We start from the raw sequence: 17,559 nt of genomic DNA on the forward strand, positions 1-17,559 counted from the left end.
GGCCAGAGCACTGTCCTTGTACCCAGCCTGACAGCAAATGTCGTGTGACAGACCTCGAAAAGCCACAATGGCCACCTTTAACAGACCTGAGCCAGCCGTCCTTTAAAGCTCAGCCTGAACATCTGCTACAGAAACTCCTGACTACTCGGTGCTAATTCCTGAGCATCAGGCATTCAATTAACTCACCCAGGATGTGCAACCCTAAATCCCAAACTAACAGAACAGCAGCTCGGAGCGTGACCCTCAGTAACACACTTTCATAATTCTACTGAGCACAAGAGCTCCTCTTCTCAGAAACATCATCCTAAACAAGATTTTTAACACATTTTTCAAAGGTTTTTTTTAATCCAACAAACTTGGAGATATTAAAATGAGCACTTACGTCCTGAGGGAAGAAAATTTACCTAATACCAGATGATACAAGATGGAGCTGCTGACTGAGGCAGATAACTACTGCTGGCTGCCAGGTGACTTTTTTTTCCTATCTGCTCCGAGGTGAGACATTGAATACAATTCATTTGGCACAGTTGCAAATGGTTCTAAACACTTCGGGGGTGAAATAGCTGAGCGCTTCTGTTTGCATTCCTAAAAAGCCACATTAGCAAGTTTTTTGGCTTATTTCGCAGGCTGTTCAGAAGCAGTACCAAGCTGTACCTACAGCTCCATTTGTTGTCCTCTCTGCAACAATGCCACGTTGCACAGTTTTCCTTGCTTTTGTGAATAAATGGAAACAAAAGTAGACCACATTCTGAGTTCCGAAGCATTTTCTCTCTGACGTGGATCTGCAGAGCACATACATTTTCATGACTACAGAAACTTGGCAGTATAAGCTTATCACTTCTTAGAAGGGATAGCTAAAAAAAGTCATTTTAAATGCCACACAGACAGGTATATTTAGAAGACAAGACTTTTTCTTCAGGGAAACAATTGTAAGACAAGGAGAGTTTCATTTGAAAAACATAATGTCCTAAGCACATTAAGTACCTTGGCTTTGCATGTTTAGTTAAGAGTCTGAAATGAAGTATTTGATGCTAAGTGAAAGCTGTTGCTTGGAAACAAGATAAAACAGTGAAAACACAATTGTTTGAAGCAAGAAAGAACATTACCAGCAACAGAGCTAGTGCAAGCTTTAGCTGGATCAGATTTATTAAGCAAATTCAGATTCCAGTACCAGAAAGGCCCTACACATCTTCAAGTGTGTGGGGTCAGCCTCTCCTGTTTCTATTTATTCTGGCTGCAGAAGGTTTCTCTCAAACAGAATTAAAAAACTAAGTACCCAAGTCCACTGCCATCGTCTGTGCAAAGAAAAAAAATGTAAGGCCACAAGATGGCACTGGTCAAACACTCAGGAAATTATCGGAGAGTTGGTAAATGAGCACTGATGATGCCCAAGCCCAGTTTGCAAGGCTATCTCTGTATCCCACACGTGTGCCGGCAGATGTGCTGAACCTTCTGCAAGTGGTTGATGCCAGATAGAGAAACATCAAAAAGATTTGGCCTATGGTCAGAAGTACCAGCAGAGGTAACTGAGCAGCCAGTTCCTGTGACGGTGATGGCACAGGATGGGCCCTGGGCATTCCTCCCGCAGGCAGACAGCGCTGGGGTTCAGCACACCGCGGGCAGGCTTGGTGCTGTGCCCCTGGCACAAAACAGGCAAGTTTGATGCTGTGCCTCTGGCACAAAACAAGCAAGTTTGGGGTTGTACTCTGGCACAAAGCAGGTAGGTTTGGGGCTGTACACTGGCACAAAATAGGCAGGTTTGGGGCTGTACTCTGGCACAAAACAGGCACGTTTGGGGGTGTACTCTGGCACAAAATAGGCACGTTTGGGGGTGTACTCTGGCACAAAATAGGCACGTTTGGGGGTGTACTCTGGCACAAAATAGGCATGTTTGGGGGTGTACTCTGGCACAAAATAGGCATGTTTGGGGGTGTACTCTGGCACAAAGCAGGCAGGTTCGGTGCTGTCCCTCTGGCACAAAACAGGCAGGTTTGATGCTGTCCCTCTGGCACACATTGGGGAGCAGTTCCTCTGCATGGCAGGGCCAAAGCCTCTGCACAGGGTGAGGAATTGCTAAGGGAGGGCAAGCCACAACACCTTCCCCTAACAATCCCTGCTCCACACTTCAGCAAAGTATTTGCCCTCAGCTCCCCGTGCTCCGTCTCTCACGTTTCCACAAATTAAGCGCCTAACTGCTAAAACCGATGAGTAAAACCCAACATTTCTTGAATTCGACGAATAAAATCCAGCATTTCTGGGCTTCCATCACCGCAGGGCTCTCCTAGGTAAGCTCTCGATGGCGGCGGGCGCATTGCTCCCACCGCCCGCACTGAGGGGAGCACACGGCCAATCCCGGCGGGACCGACGCTTCGGGGGCTCCGTTCAGAGCCCCCGGCCGGCCCAGCAGAGCCGGAGACCTGCCACACACGCCGACCCGGGGGGCTGGATGGTCCCGGCGGGGGTGGGGGTTTGGGGGTGTCGGGGCGGCGCCGGCCGCACCTCCCACGACTGAGGGAGCCGCGGCGGCTCAGCGCCCGGCGGCGCCGCGCCCCGTTTGTTCTGGTGGGGTCCCCACCGGCCACCCAGGCTGGGCGGACGGGTCCCCGCCGCCGCCGAGGCTGACAGAGACGAGCTCTTCGCGGCGGTAGTGGCGCTGAGCCGGCCGACCGCGGCCTCCGCGAGAGGCGACGGCGGGAGCATCACCGGTCGCAGGTGAGGGACGGGGACCCCAGCGTGGGCCGGGGTGAGGATCCCCCTCGCTGACGTTTTTGAGGCCGGAATTCCCTCCTCCCCCCTTTCCCCAGGCCGCTCCCTCCGCCCGCTGAAAGTCAGCGAGTAAAACAGCGGGCGCTTGTGAGGGGCACTGCCGCCATTAGGGTTAGTTGCCCGCAGGGCCTCTGCACCCCGGCACGGGCTCCCCCCGCGCACGCATTTTATACCCTGTGGCCACGCCCTCCACGCGCCCATTGGTCAGAGGGGCCATGTCCTTCACTTCCATTGGCTGCGGCGGAGAGAGGGGGCGCGGCGCGGCTGGTGGCGGGATTTCTGAACGCGCCGCGTGCTCACGGGAGCGCGCCTGGTTGGGAGCGCGCCTTCCCTGCCCCGCGGGCACGGGAAACGGGAGGAGCGTCCTGGCATCCGGGAGATGCGGGGAGCGGCGGCACGGAACCGGGCCTGGGGCTAGCAGCAGGCTTTGGGAGCTGGTGCCTGGGGGCTGGAAATCGGTGCCTGCGGCTTGGGGGCTGGTATCTGGCACTGCGGGCCTGATGCCATTGTTTGGGAGCTGAGGTCAGGATTTGGGGGCTGCTACTAGGATTTGAGACTGGTGCCCGGCAGGTCCTGGCGCTTGTGAGCTGGAGTTAGGGGCCTGAGCCTGCATTCAGGTCCGTCCTGTGATAAACAACCCGTTTATAACGCATCGCGTCCCAGCTGAGGGTCCCTGGATGAGGAGCCAGGCCATTCCTCTCCCACCATTCCCCCAAAGCAAGGCTGTGCCAACCCCATCACCCCCTCCTCCCCTTCCCATGCTGTGTTGGACGATGGTTTTTACTCATCTCTGCTGTGACCTCTCTGTGCAAGGCGGATGCTCCCTGTGGTGCTCCCTGGAGCACTCACCTTGGACTCCTCTGCTTCCTCATGTTCCTCAGGGAGGCTTTTGTGCATCTGCTTTTTGACCCTGAAGTTTCCATGGAAAAACAAGGCATTTTGCAAGTGCAAGGGAGTGTGAAACAATAGTGTAGAGCTCTTGGTCTTCCCGACTTTAGTCATACATACACTGCGCAGGATTGTTCTAGTAAAGAGCCTCTTTAAAAAAAGCATTTTACACCCGTTCAGAAAGATGTATTACCAGACTAAGAAGGAATGAACTGTGCCAGACATGATTTTTGCTGGTGTGCTACAGACACAAGCTTCTCCCTGGACACTTGCTCCCAAGTAGCTGTAATATTGGATTCTTTTCTGTGGAGTGTTACGGAAAATCTGTTGTAAGAACATGTATTTTAGAAATGTTTTCTGTGCACCGTGTTAGGCTCAGCCTCCCTGTACTCTGGCATAGTAATCTTCATGGGCTGTAAGGCACCCATAGAAGCAAGGAGCCTTCTGTCAAAACTGAAATCTTATTAGGAGAAGCTCTGACTGTTGCCTCAACACCTGGGGCTATGTATTCAGCTTAATTCCAGGGAAGAGGCCATCAGAAAACACAAGAAAGGACTGGAGTGGAAGTCCTTATGCCAACATGATGATTCATTCCTTATAGATTTGGACAGAGGCTGCCAATCCCTGCTAACTCTGTGCCAAAATCAGGAGGGTGGATGAGGCTTTCAGGACAATTAAACCCTTGATTCTGAACCGTAATGTCATGGAAGGTGGTAAGTTATTTCCACATCACTGGGATTCTTAGTCATCCCTTCCCTGAGCCTGACGCACACATAGCATCATTTTTCTGTAATGCCTTGTACCAGCAGCTTCTCAGCTCCTGTGACTTGTGAAGTGCCACTTTCAGAATCCATGTTGCATGATCTGTAAGCTCACAGCTGTCTGGGTCAAACTGGAAAATACCAGGGGGAAAGCAGCAGCCTTTAGAGATGGGTGTCACTGATTGTCACTGTGGGTGACACCATGACTGGAGTCTGTCACACAGCCTGTGCTGAGACCTGGAGCCAGAGCATGAGCACAGCCTGGACAGACACAGCTGGCACATCAGCCAGGGGAGACCTCTGCCATTTCTTCCCCACAGCCTCCCATCTCCCCAGGACATGACAATCCCATGCCTTTATGGATAAGCCTAGGGATCAAACAAAACACAGTGGTATCGGACAGGCACTTTTCGACCCCAGTCTCCATGGCAAAACCAGCATCTCTGGCATCTCACCAGTACCTTTGGCCAAGATATTTTGGGGATGTCCCAGGTGAAGGACATTGGGAATGTGTACACTTCAATTATGTGTTTTGTTTTGAAAAAAAAAAATACTGGAAATGCTTTTGACCTGCTCACAATTCAGGCAACTTCATCTCATTGGAGAAAGTTATAGGATGTAATTTTCCACCATTTGGAGTTTGCCTCATGTTTGCCTATTCAAAGAGTGGAAAAACCACATTCCCTTCTATAGCGCCTTCTGAGGTCTGTTATTTCAATTCCTGGTGCACTAGAAAATCCAGGAGGATTAGGCACTTCACCATTCTCTAACTCCAGCTGTAGCTGCAGCACAGACGCTGCCCGGTGTCACACACTCAGTGTCCAGCTCCCGGCTGTCCTGTGCGCTGGTTCATCACGGCTCTGTCTTCCAGCGATGCCAAACATTGCCATTCTCCTTGAGGTTTCTTCTCCCACCGACGCTGCCATTCCTGCCGTGCGTGGGGAGCGCCTGACACCTCTGGAGAGATCCGCACGGCGGGGTGACCTGCTGGAGCTGCGGGGGAACAGGAGGCCGGGGGAGGCTGCGCATCCCGGGGGTGTTTGGCGGGGAGGGGACGCGGAGGTCGTGCAGGGGACAGCGGGGACAGGCAGGGTGGGACAGAGGGGACAGGCAGGGTCGGACAGCGGGGACGGGCGGGGAGGGATGCCGTTAGGGAGATAACTGGAAATCCTGCTGGCAGCGGAGTTTCCGTAGTGTAGTGGTTATCACGTTCGCCTAACACGCGAAAGGTCCCCGGTTCGAAACCGGGCGGAAACACCAGCCGGGGTGGCTCTTTTTCTTGCTTCCTGCCGGGCCGTGACACCGCTCTCGGCTTTTCAGCCCTCTTAGCCCGAGTTATTTTAATTAAAGCTGCGGCGCGGCCCGGCAGGGAGATTAAAGCCTTTTTATTCCCCAATTTCCCGAGCGGCCCCGGCGCGGAGGCCGGAACTCGCGTCCCGGAAGCGGCGGCGGCGTCACCGGGACATGGCGGCCTGAGCGCAGCGCTCGCCCCTCTCTCCGCTCCGCAGGTGCGCGGGGCCCGCGGCGCTCGGGCCGGCCGGGCGGCACCGGGGAGGCGCGGGGGGACGCGGGGGCGGCGGGGCGGGGAGAGGAGGGCAGGGCGCTGCGGGCTCCGTGCCGTCCGGCGGCGGGCCGGGCCGGGGTGCCGCTGGGCTGCGCGTCCCGCGCCCCGTTCGCTGCCGTCCGGCGGCCGGAACACCGCCCGGGGCCGCTCCGACACCCGGCGGGGACGCTCCGCAGTCCCGGTGCTGTGCCGGGGAGCGGCAGCTCGGCGGGCTGAGCGCGGGTCGGTGCGAGGCGCGGGTTTCTCGGCTCGGGCCGCTCCCGCAGCGCGGGGTGACACGGTGTGACACGGTGTGACAGGTCCCGGGCTCAGCCGGGCTAATCCCGGTGCGGCCGGCAGCACACGGGCTCTGCCCTTTGCCCGCGCTCCGCCGCTGGGATCGCAGCAGCCCGGCTCGGGCAGCATCCACCATCTCGCTGTCCCGAGCGAGCACGGCCAGGCCGGGACACCGACTGCTCTGTAATCATTAACTCCGTTGAGGGGAAAGCTAAGTGAAATCTTGCATGTAAATTGATTTTTTTTTGTTTGTTTGTTTCACAGATCAGAAAGCGGTTGCCTGTTCTCAAAATGCAGTATTCCCATCACTGTGAGCACCTGCTGGAGAGGCTGAACAAGCAGCGAGAGGCTGGATTCCTGTGCGACTGCACCGTGGTCATCGGGGAATTCCAGTTCAAAGCACACAGGAATGTGCTTGCCTCCTTCAGCGAGTACTTCGGGGCCTTTTACAGAGATACATCTGACAATAATGTTGTCTTGGATCAGACTCAAGTGAAAGCTGATGGATTCCAGAAGCTCCTGGAATTTATTTATACAGGAAACTTAAACCTTGACAGGTAACATGCTATTAAAGGGGGCAAGGGAATAGGGAAATAAACTTTGTGGTAAGGCAGAAATGGATTTCTTGTAATAAGTTCTGGAGGAACAAATAGCAGTGGATGTGATACATATTGACAGCTTGAAGTTCATCTGCTTGTATCCTTTAAAATATACATCATGGCATGTGAGTGCCAAAATAAAAGTGTGTTGTCTGATATTTCACTGATTGATAGTTTCAGTGTCCTGCTCTCCCTGGTTTGGGAGAGATTAAACATCCTGCATGATTACCAGGAGAGGGAAGGACAAGTGTATGTCTGGAGGTGAATTACAACAGTCCTTTTTTTCAAAAACACACAGAAACTCTGTGTGTAGTAGTGACTAAAGTCTGAGGGATGGATGAGGATATGCATGATTTTAAAAGATCACATTTGTTAGAATTTGCATGATCAGTTACTTAAAATTTTATATTACATAGCCCAAAAGCACTCACAGAAAAAGCATTTCCCCTCATTACTGCATTGATTTTGTGTCTGTTGTGCTGCTTCACATACAGTGAGGGTGCTTTTTTCTTTGCATTGCTTTTTTCTCAGCAAACGAGATTTATCTCTCATGAGGGAGGTGTGCCTACTTAGAAGTACCAGGTCCAGGATTTCTACTCCTTTCTCTATGTTTGATGTCAAATGCAAGCTCAAAAACCGTTTGTGTGAAATCTCATACTCGATCATTTAAATACACAGATGCATGGTGGTTTTCAGCTGAAGCTAGTGATCTGTGCTTTGCCAGTTACATGTGAGCAGAATTAAGCAGTGTTCTTGATGTCCATCTGGGACTGCAGCAGGAGAGTTTCTGGGTTTTCTGAGCAGGTGGATCTCTGAAGGAGGAGGAAGGTGAAAGTACCATTCTTGCCCAGGGAGAACTGTTGGGTCAAAGGTGATGCCTGTCATGTTGTCCTCTGTCCCTTCAGCGGCTGCAGCAAAGTCTGTTGTCCTCAGAGCTGGTGGGTGCTTGAGTGACACCAAGAGGGTACTTTGAACCCAGTGCTCACGTAGTACAAGATACTGAAACAGTTGTATTCATATGGAGAGTAATTGTTGCAAGTTGTTTATTGTTTAGTTACATTTACTGTGTAATACATTGTTAAAGTGAGGTTGTTTACCATTAATCTCTTTTTAAAGTGCTGTAAATCCATAAACTCGCTCATGGTATGTGTTGCCACCTTTTCCACATCATTTTTTCCTAAACCATCAAGGCCTGTGTGGCAGGAACTGAAAAATAGTGTAGAGGTTTAAATGAGGACTTCCTTGTGTTAATAGTGTCTGTGTGCAGCTGATACAGAATTAAGACTGTTTGCAAATCGTTTTATAAAACAAGATTAATACCTGCCACAGAAGTGCTGAGGTGAATGCACTGGCAGTGAATTACCTGAGACTTTGGCCAGAAGGGTTATGAAATGGTATTTTAGGTATTTTATTTTCCAGTGTTTTATCCCTTCATGCTGTTATTTCTGAGCTGTTTGGACCAACAAACCCATGTCTAGCCTCACCACCTTATAAATTGACTTTTAACTTAAAGTTCTACAAGAGGCATGTAACTAAAATGAAATCCTCAGTTTGAGGGTCTACAGACTCCACTAGAGACAGACCTTCAATCCAGGAATAATTGACATTCTAGTGCCTTGTGGCATTACAGCACTGAGAAATTAAATGTTGCTGTATGTTCTCAAAGTTGTATTTTCTGACAGTCTAACTTATCTGCAGCTCTGTGTCCATGTGTGATACAGTTGGTGCAGAGAAAATGTTTGCTTTGTCCAGAATGTTTCACCAAAGTCTCATTTCCTTGCAGCTGGAATGTTAAAGAGATTCACCAGGCTGCTGACTATCTCAAAGTAGAAGAAGTGGTCACTAAATGCAAGATCAAGATGGAGGACTTTGCCTTTATTGCTAATCCCTCTTCCACAGAGACATCCAGTATCACTGGGAATGTTGAAATGAATCAGCAGACTTGCCTCCTGACTCTCCGAGATTACAATAATCGGGAGGAGAAGGAAGATGCTGCTGCTGCTGCAGAGCTGATTCAACCTCAGGCAAAGAAAGCAGCTTTAGAAAAGAAATCACCTCAGCCCAAAAAGCGAAAGAAGAATTTCAGCCCCCCGAAAAGCACGGAGAATAAATCCCTACAGTATCAGAACGAGGTGGTGGAGAACACCTCCTTTGAGATGTTTTTAGATGCAAATAAACTGGCAACCCACATAACAGAACAGGCTGCCCAGGGCAGCGATAACTCGGAGCTGCAGCTGGCAGCTGTGGTGGAGAGCGAAACGCTGGCGGCACAGGATATCCTGGCTCAGACCATGGCAGCCAAACAGAAACGGGGAAAGCCTCAGCAGAGCTGTGCCCTGAAGGAGCACTGCATGTCCAACATAGCCAGCGACAAGGGCACTTACCAGCTGGAGAGCTCAGGGGAAGAGCTGGACCAGAAGTTCTCCAAAGCCAAGCCAGTGTGCAACACCTGTGGGAAGGTGTTCTCAGAAGCGAGCAGCCTCCGTCGGCACATGAGGATACACAAAGGGGTGAAGCCCTACGTGTGCCAGCTCTGTGGGAAGGCCTTCACCCAGTGCAATCAGTTGAAAACACATGTAAGAACTCACACAGGTAAGCCACTGGCTGTGTCTCGTGGGCTGTGGGGGCCTGGGGGTGCAGGACTGGAATGATTCTGACATCTTCCTCATGAAGTTTTGTCTGCTGTCGCTGTGCATGCAGGGGTAGGACCAGGGTCCTGATAACATGAAATGTTTCAGCATTTTTCAGTACAAAATCATAGTTTCAAATTCTGCCAGCCAGGGTCTAACCAAAGATTCACACATGAGGTGGAGCTTGCAAGCAGAATTCAGGGACAGTGCTGGTTGGAATGTCAGCTGTACTTTGTACTTCTGAGGGTATTGTCCTGGGAATTTTTGCAAGAGTGGGTACAGAATTCCATGGTGTTGCTTGCTAAATGGCATGCTAGATGTCTAATACTTTTACTTTTGAAGTTTTTATGTACACTATTTACTCACGAGGTTTGACTGTGCACTGCCACAGAGTAGCAGAGAAAGCCATTTTTATATTTCATACGACTGCAGAGTTGCACAAGCCCTTACAGGAGACTGTTCACCCCTAAGAGAACATGAATAGTCAGAGAAGTCCCTTAGCATTCTGCAGCAGGCACTAACACGAAACGAGGGAGCACTAGACTGTATGTTGAAGATCTGTTGCTGTTGGACAAGCAGGAAAAAACAGATGATTTACTCTTTGTTCATTTTAAATATTCAGAATGATGAACAGACATAATCAGTAAAGAGTCTGAAACTGAAGTAGCAGCATTCTTAAAATAATGTGGAGAAGGTGGCACTATTAAAAAAATTATTACTTTTTTTTTTTTACCCAAACCTAATGTGTTAAAAAATAGTCCTGTTATCCTCTGTGTTTTAGCACGTTCCACTTCAGTGGACTGATTACAGGATGTTCCAAGATGTTATTTGTAAGAAGTATTAGAACAGACACCTGAGCTTTGGTCAGGTCATGGATTGCAAAGCTTTCTTATGTAAATACAGAGAGCACAAGGGTGTTGTTTTCCACCAGGGGAGAAGCCATACAAGTGTGAACTGTGTGACAAAGGCTTTGCCCAGAAATGCCAGCTGGTGTTCCACAGCCGGATGCACCATGGAGAGGAGAAGCCTTACAAATGTGATGTCTGCAACCTGCAGTTTGCAACCTCGAGCAACCTGAAGATCCACGCCAGGTAGGCACAAGTGAGATCCTGCAAATGCTTATCCTTGGATTTAATCAGAAATATTTACTCCAGTGTGAGCAAGAGTTACGCTTTCGTGTGATTTTGGCATTTCTACTCCTTTTCTCATGGGACTTCTCTCATGGTGCCTAACAGAATAATTGCATGGATGTACTTATTCATTAGGGAGGAGATTTGTGCTGGATCAATGGTACAGCCTGAGTCTGGTATCCTTGATTTAAACTGCTTGTAGCACCAGAGAGGAGAGACTTCCATGATGGAAAATGAGAGAAGTTCTCACTGCTGTCTGCATGGGGGTTTTGGCATTTTTGGCAGGAGCAGGAATGATAGTCCCATGGTTAGGAATCATCATCTTATATTTCAGTCCACTGAAGTGCAAAGCACGCTGAGTTCCCGGTGTGCATGTCACACGTACAGGACCTGTAGGTCAGTTCAGCTGCCGTGGAAATCACAGATGTGCTGATCCCAGAGGGACCAGGAGTTTCACTCCGTGAGACCTGCGAGCTCACACCAATCAGTTGTTACATCTTCGCTGTACCCCAGAGCGGTAGAGGAGGAGCTGTGGGGATAAAGCACTCCCTGAGGCCAATTCCTCATCCGTGGGTGCTGCTGCCCTGACTGGGGTGTGTTGTTGGCAGGAAGCACAGCGGGGAGAAGCCGTACGTGTGTGATCGCTGCGGGCAGCGCTTCGCCCAGGCCAGCACCCTGACGTACCACGTGCGGCGGCACACCGGCGAGAAGCCCTACGTGTGTGACAGCTGTGGCAAAGCCTTCGCCGTGTCCAGCTCGCTCATCACCCACTCCCGCAAACACACAGGTAGGAGGGCACGGAGGTTGGGAATGACCCGGAAATCTGCGTTGGGAGTTTTCATCCAGCTCTTTTCTCATGGCTTTTTTCTTTTGATTCCAGTTTAGAGAGCACTTTCCACTATTGGACATTACCTCTGTCTCATTTTGATTTGTACTTGAAGTGTATTCTGGTTTATATATTGAAATAACAATGTCCTCGTGTTTCCTTTAGGAGAGAAGCCATATATCTGTGGCATTTGTGAAAAGAGTTTTATTTCCTCTGGAGAGCTCAATAAACATTTTCGGTCCCATACAGGTCAGTTTTCAGACAAGCTGCTTCCTGCACTATAAATTATAATCTACTTTTACTCTTTTGCCTTTAAAATACACTGTATCGGCCTGTACTTGAATGTAGCATAGTTTCTTAATTTATGTATCTCTGGCTTAACATAATGTAAAGAAAATACTCATTACTCTTTTTAATTGCCTTTTTCAGAGTAGTATCTGTGCAATAGTGTAGGTGCTGATGTATGATCAAGGCTTTACTTAGAATGTTTGGGTCCTCTTGCTTTGTTTTAAACTGTTGTTATGGAAATAATTTTATCCTGAATAGAGAGACAAAGAGTTACAAAGTTGTATTTTAAAATAGAGCGTTGTAATCTGTTATCCTGTGTCTCTAACTGTATTTTTTTTCAACATCAAGATTGTTCTCATTGCCAAATCAATTTTTTTCAGGTGAAAGACCATTTATCTGTGAAATGTGTGGAAATTCTTACACAGATATAAAAAACCTGAAGAAGCACAAAACGAAAGTTCACACAGGTGAGTTCCTTGTGCAAAGAAAGGTTAAGAAACCACATCAGCTCTTTTCCTTCCATTTTGAATAAATCTTTTTGCTCATCCAGGCCTAAAATTAGAAAAGATTTTGGATAGTAGTTGTTTTTAGGGCCAAAAGCATCTGTATCCAGCCTTGTTCAACACTGGAAACATACTCCTGTCCATCGTTGTGTATTAACCATAAATCCCTTGCCTCTGTCATATGGAAAAGGGAATAAATGGTGTCTGTTTACGTGTGGATTGGGAGGGAGAGGGTGAGAAAATGAGCCACATGCAGAGACAGCTTTGAATTTACGAAGGCTCCAGTGCAGCAGGAAGCCAGTGGTCAGGGCAGAGCAGCACTGAGTGTGGAGAGGGCCTGGCAGAGCTGCCAAAGCAGGACAGCAGGCAGCCAGGAGTTCCTCAGCACTGAAATAACAGGCTTTGGAGCATGCTTTGGTAGAGGAAGGGTCACACATCCGATGTGGCTTAATCAGAGAGCCATCCAAGAGCAGTGACTAGCTGGGGAAAGCACTGAGGACCCCACTAACAGGGCTTTCAATTAAGAATAGAAAGTAATTTTTCAACTGACTGCATAAGATCTGTAATGGATCTGTCTGAATGGAGTTAACAAATGTCTTCCAAGGAGGATTACCGACAAATGATACTTTGTACACTGCTGTAGCAATTAAGAGGATGCTTGGATGTGGTTCTGGTTCTGTGACTTTCTGGGTGGAAAATCTCAAGGAAACTTTCATGGTTACATTTTTTCCAAAGGTCCTTTGTTCACCTCGATGTTCAGGGTTTGTTATCTTGTACTATGCCAAGTAGAGATCAGGTTGGAATGCATCATCCTTGGAGTTGTCACACTACAGGCAGCAGCAGATGTGATTCCCAGTGCTTACATTGTACTAACAGCTGGTCTGGCTTTGCAGCACATGGAAGCACCAATATCCCAGCTGCCCAGGCAGCCTGTGGCACACCAAGTGTTGGCTCTGATAGTGACTGGAAAGGGAATTTACAGAATTTCTGCACGAGCTTTTGAACATTTCTTTGTTTCCACAGGACCTGAAACTCCTCCCGATTCTACTGGACTCGATAGTTCTTTCAATGAACAAGAATCCATTCAGAGTCAGAAAAGTCCTTTATCGGAGTCCATAGATGTGAAGCCCTCTGAGATGTCTTTAGCACTTCCTCTCCCCATTGGGACTGAAGACCATCAGATGCTGCTCCCTGTGACAGGGAGCCAGTCCCCTTCATCAGAAACATTATTGAGATCTGCTGTGACTGGATACTCAGAACCTCAGTTTATTTTCCTGCAGCAGTTGTACTGACAGGGCAGTGCAGAGCCATCCAGGTATTTTGGTAGTGAACTTGGAAATGTTTGGTAAGATGAACACAATCAAACAAGCAGTCATGCTCTCTGAATTGGACTTGTTCTTTGTTTTCCTCTGTGTAAAGACACCTGTAAGGCATGTCCATTGTGCAGTGCTGAATTGTGCTAATCTGCAATCAAATTTCTATTTGTGATTAACACTGATTTCCAGGAGATGATTCCTTTCCAGCAACACCTGCCTTAAAAATTCTCTGTTACATATGTTAATGTATTTCGGTGTTCTCTTCCCATGTTCCTGCTGATTTGACGTCTCACTATGTATGTCATCTGAGAACAGATACTTTAAGCCATATTTGATAGTTTAGGATGATTAACCCAGAGGTGAAGATGTAGGAGAAAACCATAATTTGGATGTATTGATAAGCCTGCACTCCAAGGGGCTCGAATGGCCCATGATGAAGGTAGGTCAGTGCTCTGCTGAGGGGCTTGCAGAGATTTGCTGCTGGCTGCCAGAAGTGCCATCTTCAGGTGAAGCCTGACCAGAGGGGAAGAAAGGTTTGGGTGTATTTTCCTGACAAGAAAAGTAAAGGAGGGTTGATTTTTGTCTGTACTGTGGCAAGCTGGAGGGTCCTAATGGCATAGATACTACTGGGTCTTCTTACCAACAAGTTGCCTTTGTTTGTTTGTTTGTTTTTAAGTGAATCCAGCATTGTTGTATCTTGTCCCAGATTTATTTTTCACATCTCTAAAACACCCTGGGTTTGGCACAAATAGCAACAAAAGGAGAGCTGGGACATGCATGTTGTAGATGAGGCAAAAATATGCAGTGAGTTAATTAGTGAAGCATGAATCAAAGCTTCATAATCCATTTTTTGCTGTAGTGCTGCTTCTTGTGCTAGACAAGAGGTACAAAAGAGGAAATAAATCCTACTCTTCACTGTGAAAATAATAGGTGAACACTACGTGAGGGGACATTAAAGAATAATGCAACAGAGCAGATTGATATTCTTCCAGGCAAGGATTTGTTAGAGTTTTCGTGATTTGTTTTAATTGAAATTTTTGTGTATTGCTTTACCTCTCATGTCACTTGTCCACAGTAACTGCACAAAACTGGTACCTAGCAAGGCCCACGTAATGATAGGCTTTATTACTAGAAACAGACATCCTTAAAAAGCAATGTTTTAATGTCTTGGTAGGGTCATTAAAGACTAGGTGACAATAGAAGTACTTTTCTACTCTATTTTGCCAGTTTGTGCCATTGCAATTGCAAGCATTATTTATGTAATCATCAAACAGTAATGAAACACTCATGATACTGTACCAACAATGCATTTAAAGCTGTCCTTTGTTGGTTATTTACTTGGTGCTAGCATTTATTTCCACCGATGCCTTGTGTCCAGACACTGATAAATAGAAGAGCATAGAAGATACCTCTTAACTGATTCTGTTCTACATGAAGTAATAATTAATCTGCACCTTAATTAAACAGACTTGTGAAAAATTTCTTGGAGGATTTCATTTAAAGAGTCTGCAAATGGTCCCTTGATTCCTGAGCATGACTATAATTTTTTTTTCTCTTCCTACATATTTGTATTTGTAAAGTAATAGACCCTTTGCTTCTTTGTGTTGATCATTTTAGTACGTGGCACATCTATAACCTGCTTCTTAGTCACATTTTTTGCTTTAATATATGGTAGATTTGCTGATAAAGCCTACCTTGGACAGCAGGAGTACAGCCATGTGCAACAGGAACATCTTTAGTGCAGGAATCTCTCACTCTGTCCCCACTGGAGCTAATTATTGCTTGGCTTTTAATTTCTCTGCTTGTCTGATGTTCATAATGCTGGCAACAGACAAAGGATGAAGTTCTCTGGTATTTTATTTTTGGCATTTCCCTTTGTTTCCCCTCTTGTCTCTTTTAGCTTCTGTTGTTGGTGTAGCCCCTGAGGGATTCCTCAGCCTTGCCATTTAAGACTGAAGAACCACAAAATCAGGATCTTGACTGTGTATAGCTTGTGCTAAGCTTCTTCTTTACTGTCTCTCTCTGAAAGTAGAGCAGAAATCTTGGGATAGATATAGGTTTAGTCATGAATACTGAGAAAGAAAACACCACACAAGTGATAGCTTCCATATTTGAACAGCTTTGGAAGACAAACTAGTGATATGCTGCTGGGACCTGAGAAAAAGCAGCTCAAGATAGACATACCCAAGATAAATGAGCAGGAGAGAGAACTAGTTCTGCAAAGAAACCTAAACAATAACTACATTCCTACATAGAAAATGCATTCCATAACAGTGTTTGTTTGGACTGTTTTTATATTTCTAAAATTATAGCTTATTACTGTATTCTTAGATTTCAGACTTTTTAAAAAAATACAGTGCTTAGATTTATACAGGATTTGTTTACATACTTATAACAGTAACAGTTGCTTTATTAGTCATTTAGTTTTCTTTATAGACAAGAAGATATTCATTATTTTTTACAAGACAACAATTTTAACCTTTCTTAATAGAATACACAGGCTTGTAGTTTTGTCTTGGAGCAATAATTTAGTGACCTGCACTCTTGAGTCCCCATCTGAGAATCTTAATTTTTATCCTCATCTTTCATGAAGATATCTCAGCTGCTGAGGTATGATCTCTACCAACTGTATTCATTTACTAGAATATAGATTTTAAATAAATAAATATATATAAATATATATATATATGTAGGTGTGTTCAGGCTGTAGGTCTGGACTGTACCTTTTGCCAATAGATGCATGGAAATCAGCTGCACATCTAAGTCCTAGGCTTAAGGATTCTAGGTTCATTTTGAAGTACAAGGCTTATGACAGTATTGATAATTGGTAAAGGATTAATATGGGAAAGCATGGAATCTCTTTTAGGCATATATGTCCTTGCAAAAGAAAAGAAGGAATTTTAGTGATTCTATTAACAGTAATACAGAGAAAATGACATGATTTGTCACACTGCTGTTTCAGTCAATTTTGCACTGAAGTTGGTGCAAGTTTTGCCTGAATAGCTTATCTGCATCTCTAAATCTCTGAATTGACTATTTGAAAATACTTGGGTGAGAATAGCTCCTCATATGACATTTATTTCTATATTTGTGCCTCTAAATGGGCACAAAGCATGACAACCTTTCTGAAATTATGTACTACAAAACAATTTTCAAGTACAGAGAGGTCCCACATGAAGGATTTCAGGGCTGTGATCCCAGAGAGGCTCAATAAGCCTTGCAGAATTAAGTTCAGATAAGGACTAATAACTGCTTTTTTTGGTTAAATTATTTTTAAACTATCTTGTCATGTATATACAATTTTTTCCTCTGTTATTTGTATATACCTCAACTCTCAATTTTATAATCCCCTGGGAAGGGAGGGGGTTGTACATATTTAGCCTGAAGTGTTTTATGTTAGACTTTAATAAACTTGTTTTATAATTTTCCCTCACCTTGTGTGTCTTGTTTATAACTGCAAGGGGTAGCAATAAAAGCAGCAGGGAAGCAGTCAGACACAACCCCTGTGACCATGAAGGCCATGGGGGCCCCTGGAGCACTGGTAGGATTTGGGGGACCTCTGCTGTACCCCTGCCCTGCTGGATCAGTCATTTGCCTCCTCTTTAAAACTGGGGCAAAAATGCTGCCTTTCAGCAAGGTACAGTGAGGTCTAAAAGCTGAAAAATGGTTTTCATAGCAGGATTGTGCTAGCTTTAGCTTTAGAATAATTCAGAAGAACATGGCAAAAAAATTCTAGCCTATTCTCTCATTCCAAAGAACTGAAAGTACATCTAAGAATTTCAAGGTCAGAGAAGGAATCAATAAAGAGGCCTATGCCAGACTTTTAAGCAATACAGGGTTTTCCACAAATAATTGTTTTAGTTTGCAGGAAGCTCTTCATACAGAATTTGGTAGGAATTGCTCTGCCGCCCTTTCTTACATAGGAATATCAAAGAAAACTGTAACCCATGAGCAGTTTTAATGGATATTCTCAATAATGCAGAGTGCTCTATGGGCTGAGCAATTTGCTGTT

The 17,559-nt window shown here is 46.5% G+C and overlaps 1 protein-coding gene, 1 long non-coding RNA gene and 1 other non-coding gene across 3 annotated transcripts; 2 read left to right on the forward strand and 1 right to left on the reverse strand.

Annotated features, from left to right (window-relative positions):
- Positions 1-763: 763 nt before the first annotated feature.
- On the reverse strand, positions 764-2,898 carry LOC146433081 (uncharacterized). Its single transcript, XR_014853984.1, has 2 exons — positions 1,937-2,898; positions 764-1,805 (listed from the first exon to the last, which is right to left on the reverse strand). It is a non-coding gene; the product is annotated as an uncharacterized LOC146433081 (long non-coding RNA).
- Positions 2,899-5,599: 2,701 nt separating this feature from the next.
- On the forward strand, positions 5,600-5,672 carry TRNAV-AAC (transfer RNA valine (anticodon AAC)). The gene has a single exon. It is a non-coding gene; the product is annotated as a tRNA-Val (tRNA).
- Positions 5,673-5,804: 132 nt separating this feature from the next.
- On the forward strand, positions 5,805-16,980 carry MYNN (myoneurin). The gene is made up of 8 exons (XM_085068985.1): positions 5,805-5,923; positions 6,520-6,812; positions 8,638-9,446; positions 10,416-10,575; positions 11,223-11,401; positions 11,606-11,689; positions 12,109-12,195; positions 13,255-16,980. The coding sequence occupies exons 2-8, from the start codon at positions 6,547-6,549 to the stop codon at positions 13,521-13,523; spliced, it is 1,854 nt and encodes a 617-aa protein (XP_084925111.1). The 5' UTR covers positions 5,805-5,923; positions 6,520-6,546; the 3' UTR covers positions 13,524-16,980.
- Positions 16,981-17,559: the final 579 nt, after the last annotated feature.

The sequence above is a fragment of the Lichenostomus cassidix genome, chromosome 9, assembly GCF_008360975.1.
Source record: "Lichenostomus cassidix isolate B80296 chromosome 9, HeHo_3.0, whole genome shotgun sequence".
In the NCBI taxonomy this organism is placed as follows: Eukaryota; Metazoa; Chordata; class Aves; order Passeriformes; family Meliphagidae; genus Lichenostomus; species Lichenostomus cassidix.

Bases quoted from the DNA above. Each gene is read 5' to 3' on its own strand.
- MYNN (XM_085068985.1), top strand. From the start codon at position 6,547: ATGCAGTATTCCCATCACTGTGAGCACCTGCTGGAGAGGCTGAACAAG. The intron at 6,813-8,637 runs GTAACATGCTAT...ATTTCCTTGCAG, and splicing joins GGAAACTTAAACCTTGACAG to CTGGAATGTTAAAGAGATTC. The intron at 9,447-10,415 runs GTAAGCCACTGG...GTTTTCCACCAG, and splicing joins ACATGTAAGAACTCACACAG to GGGAGAAGCCATACAAGTGT.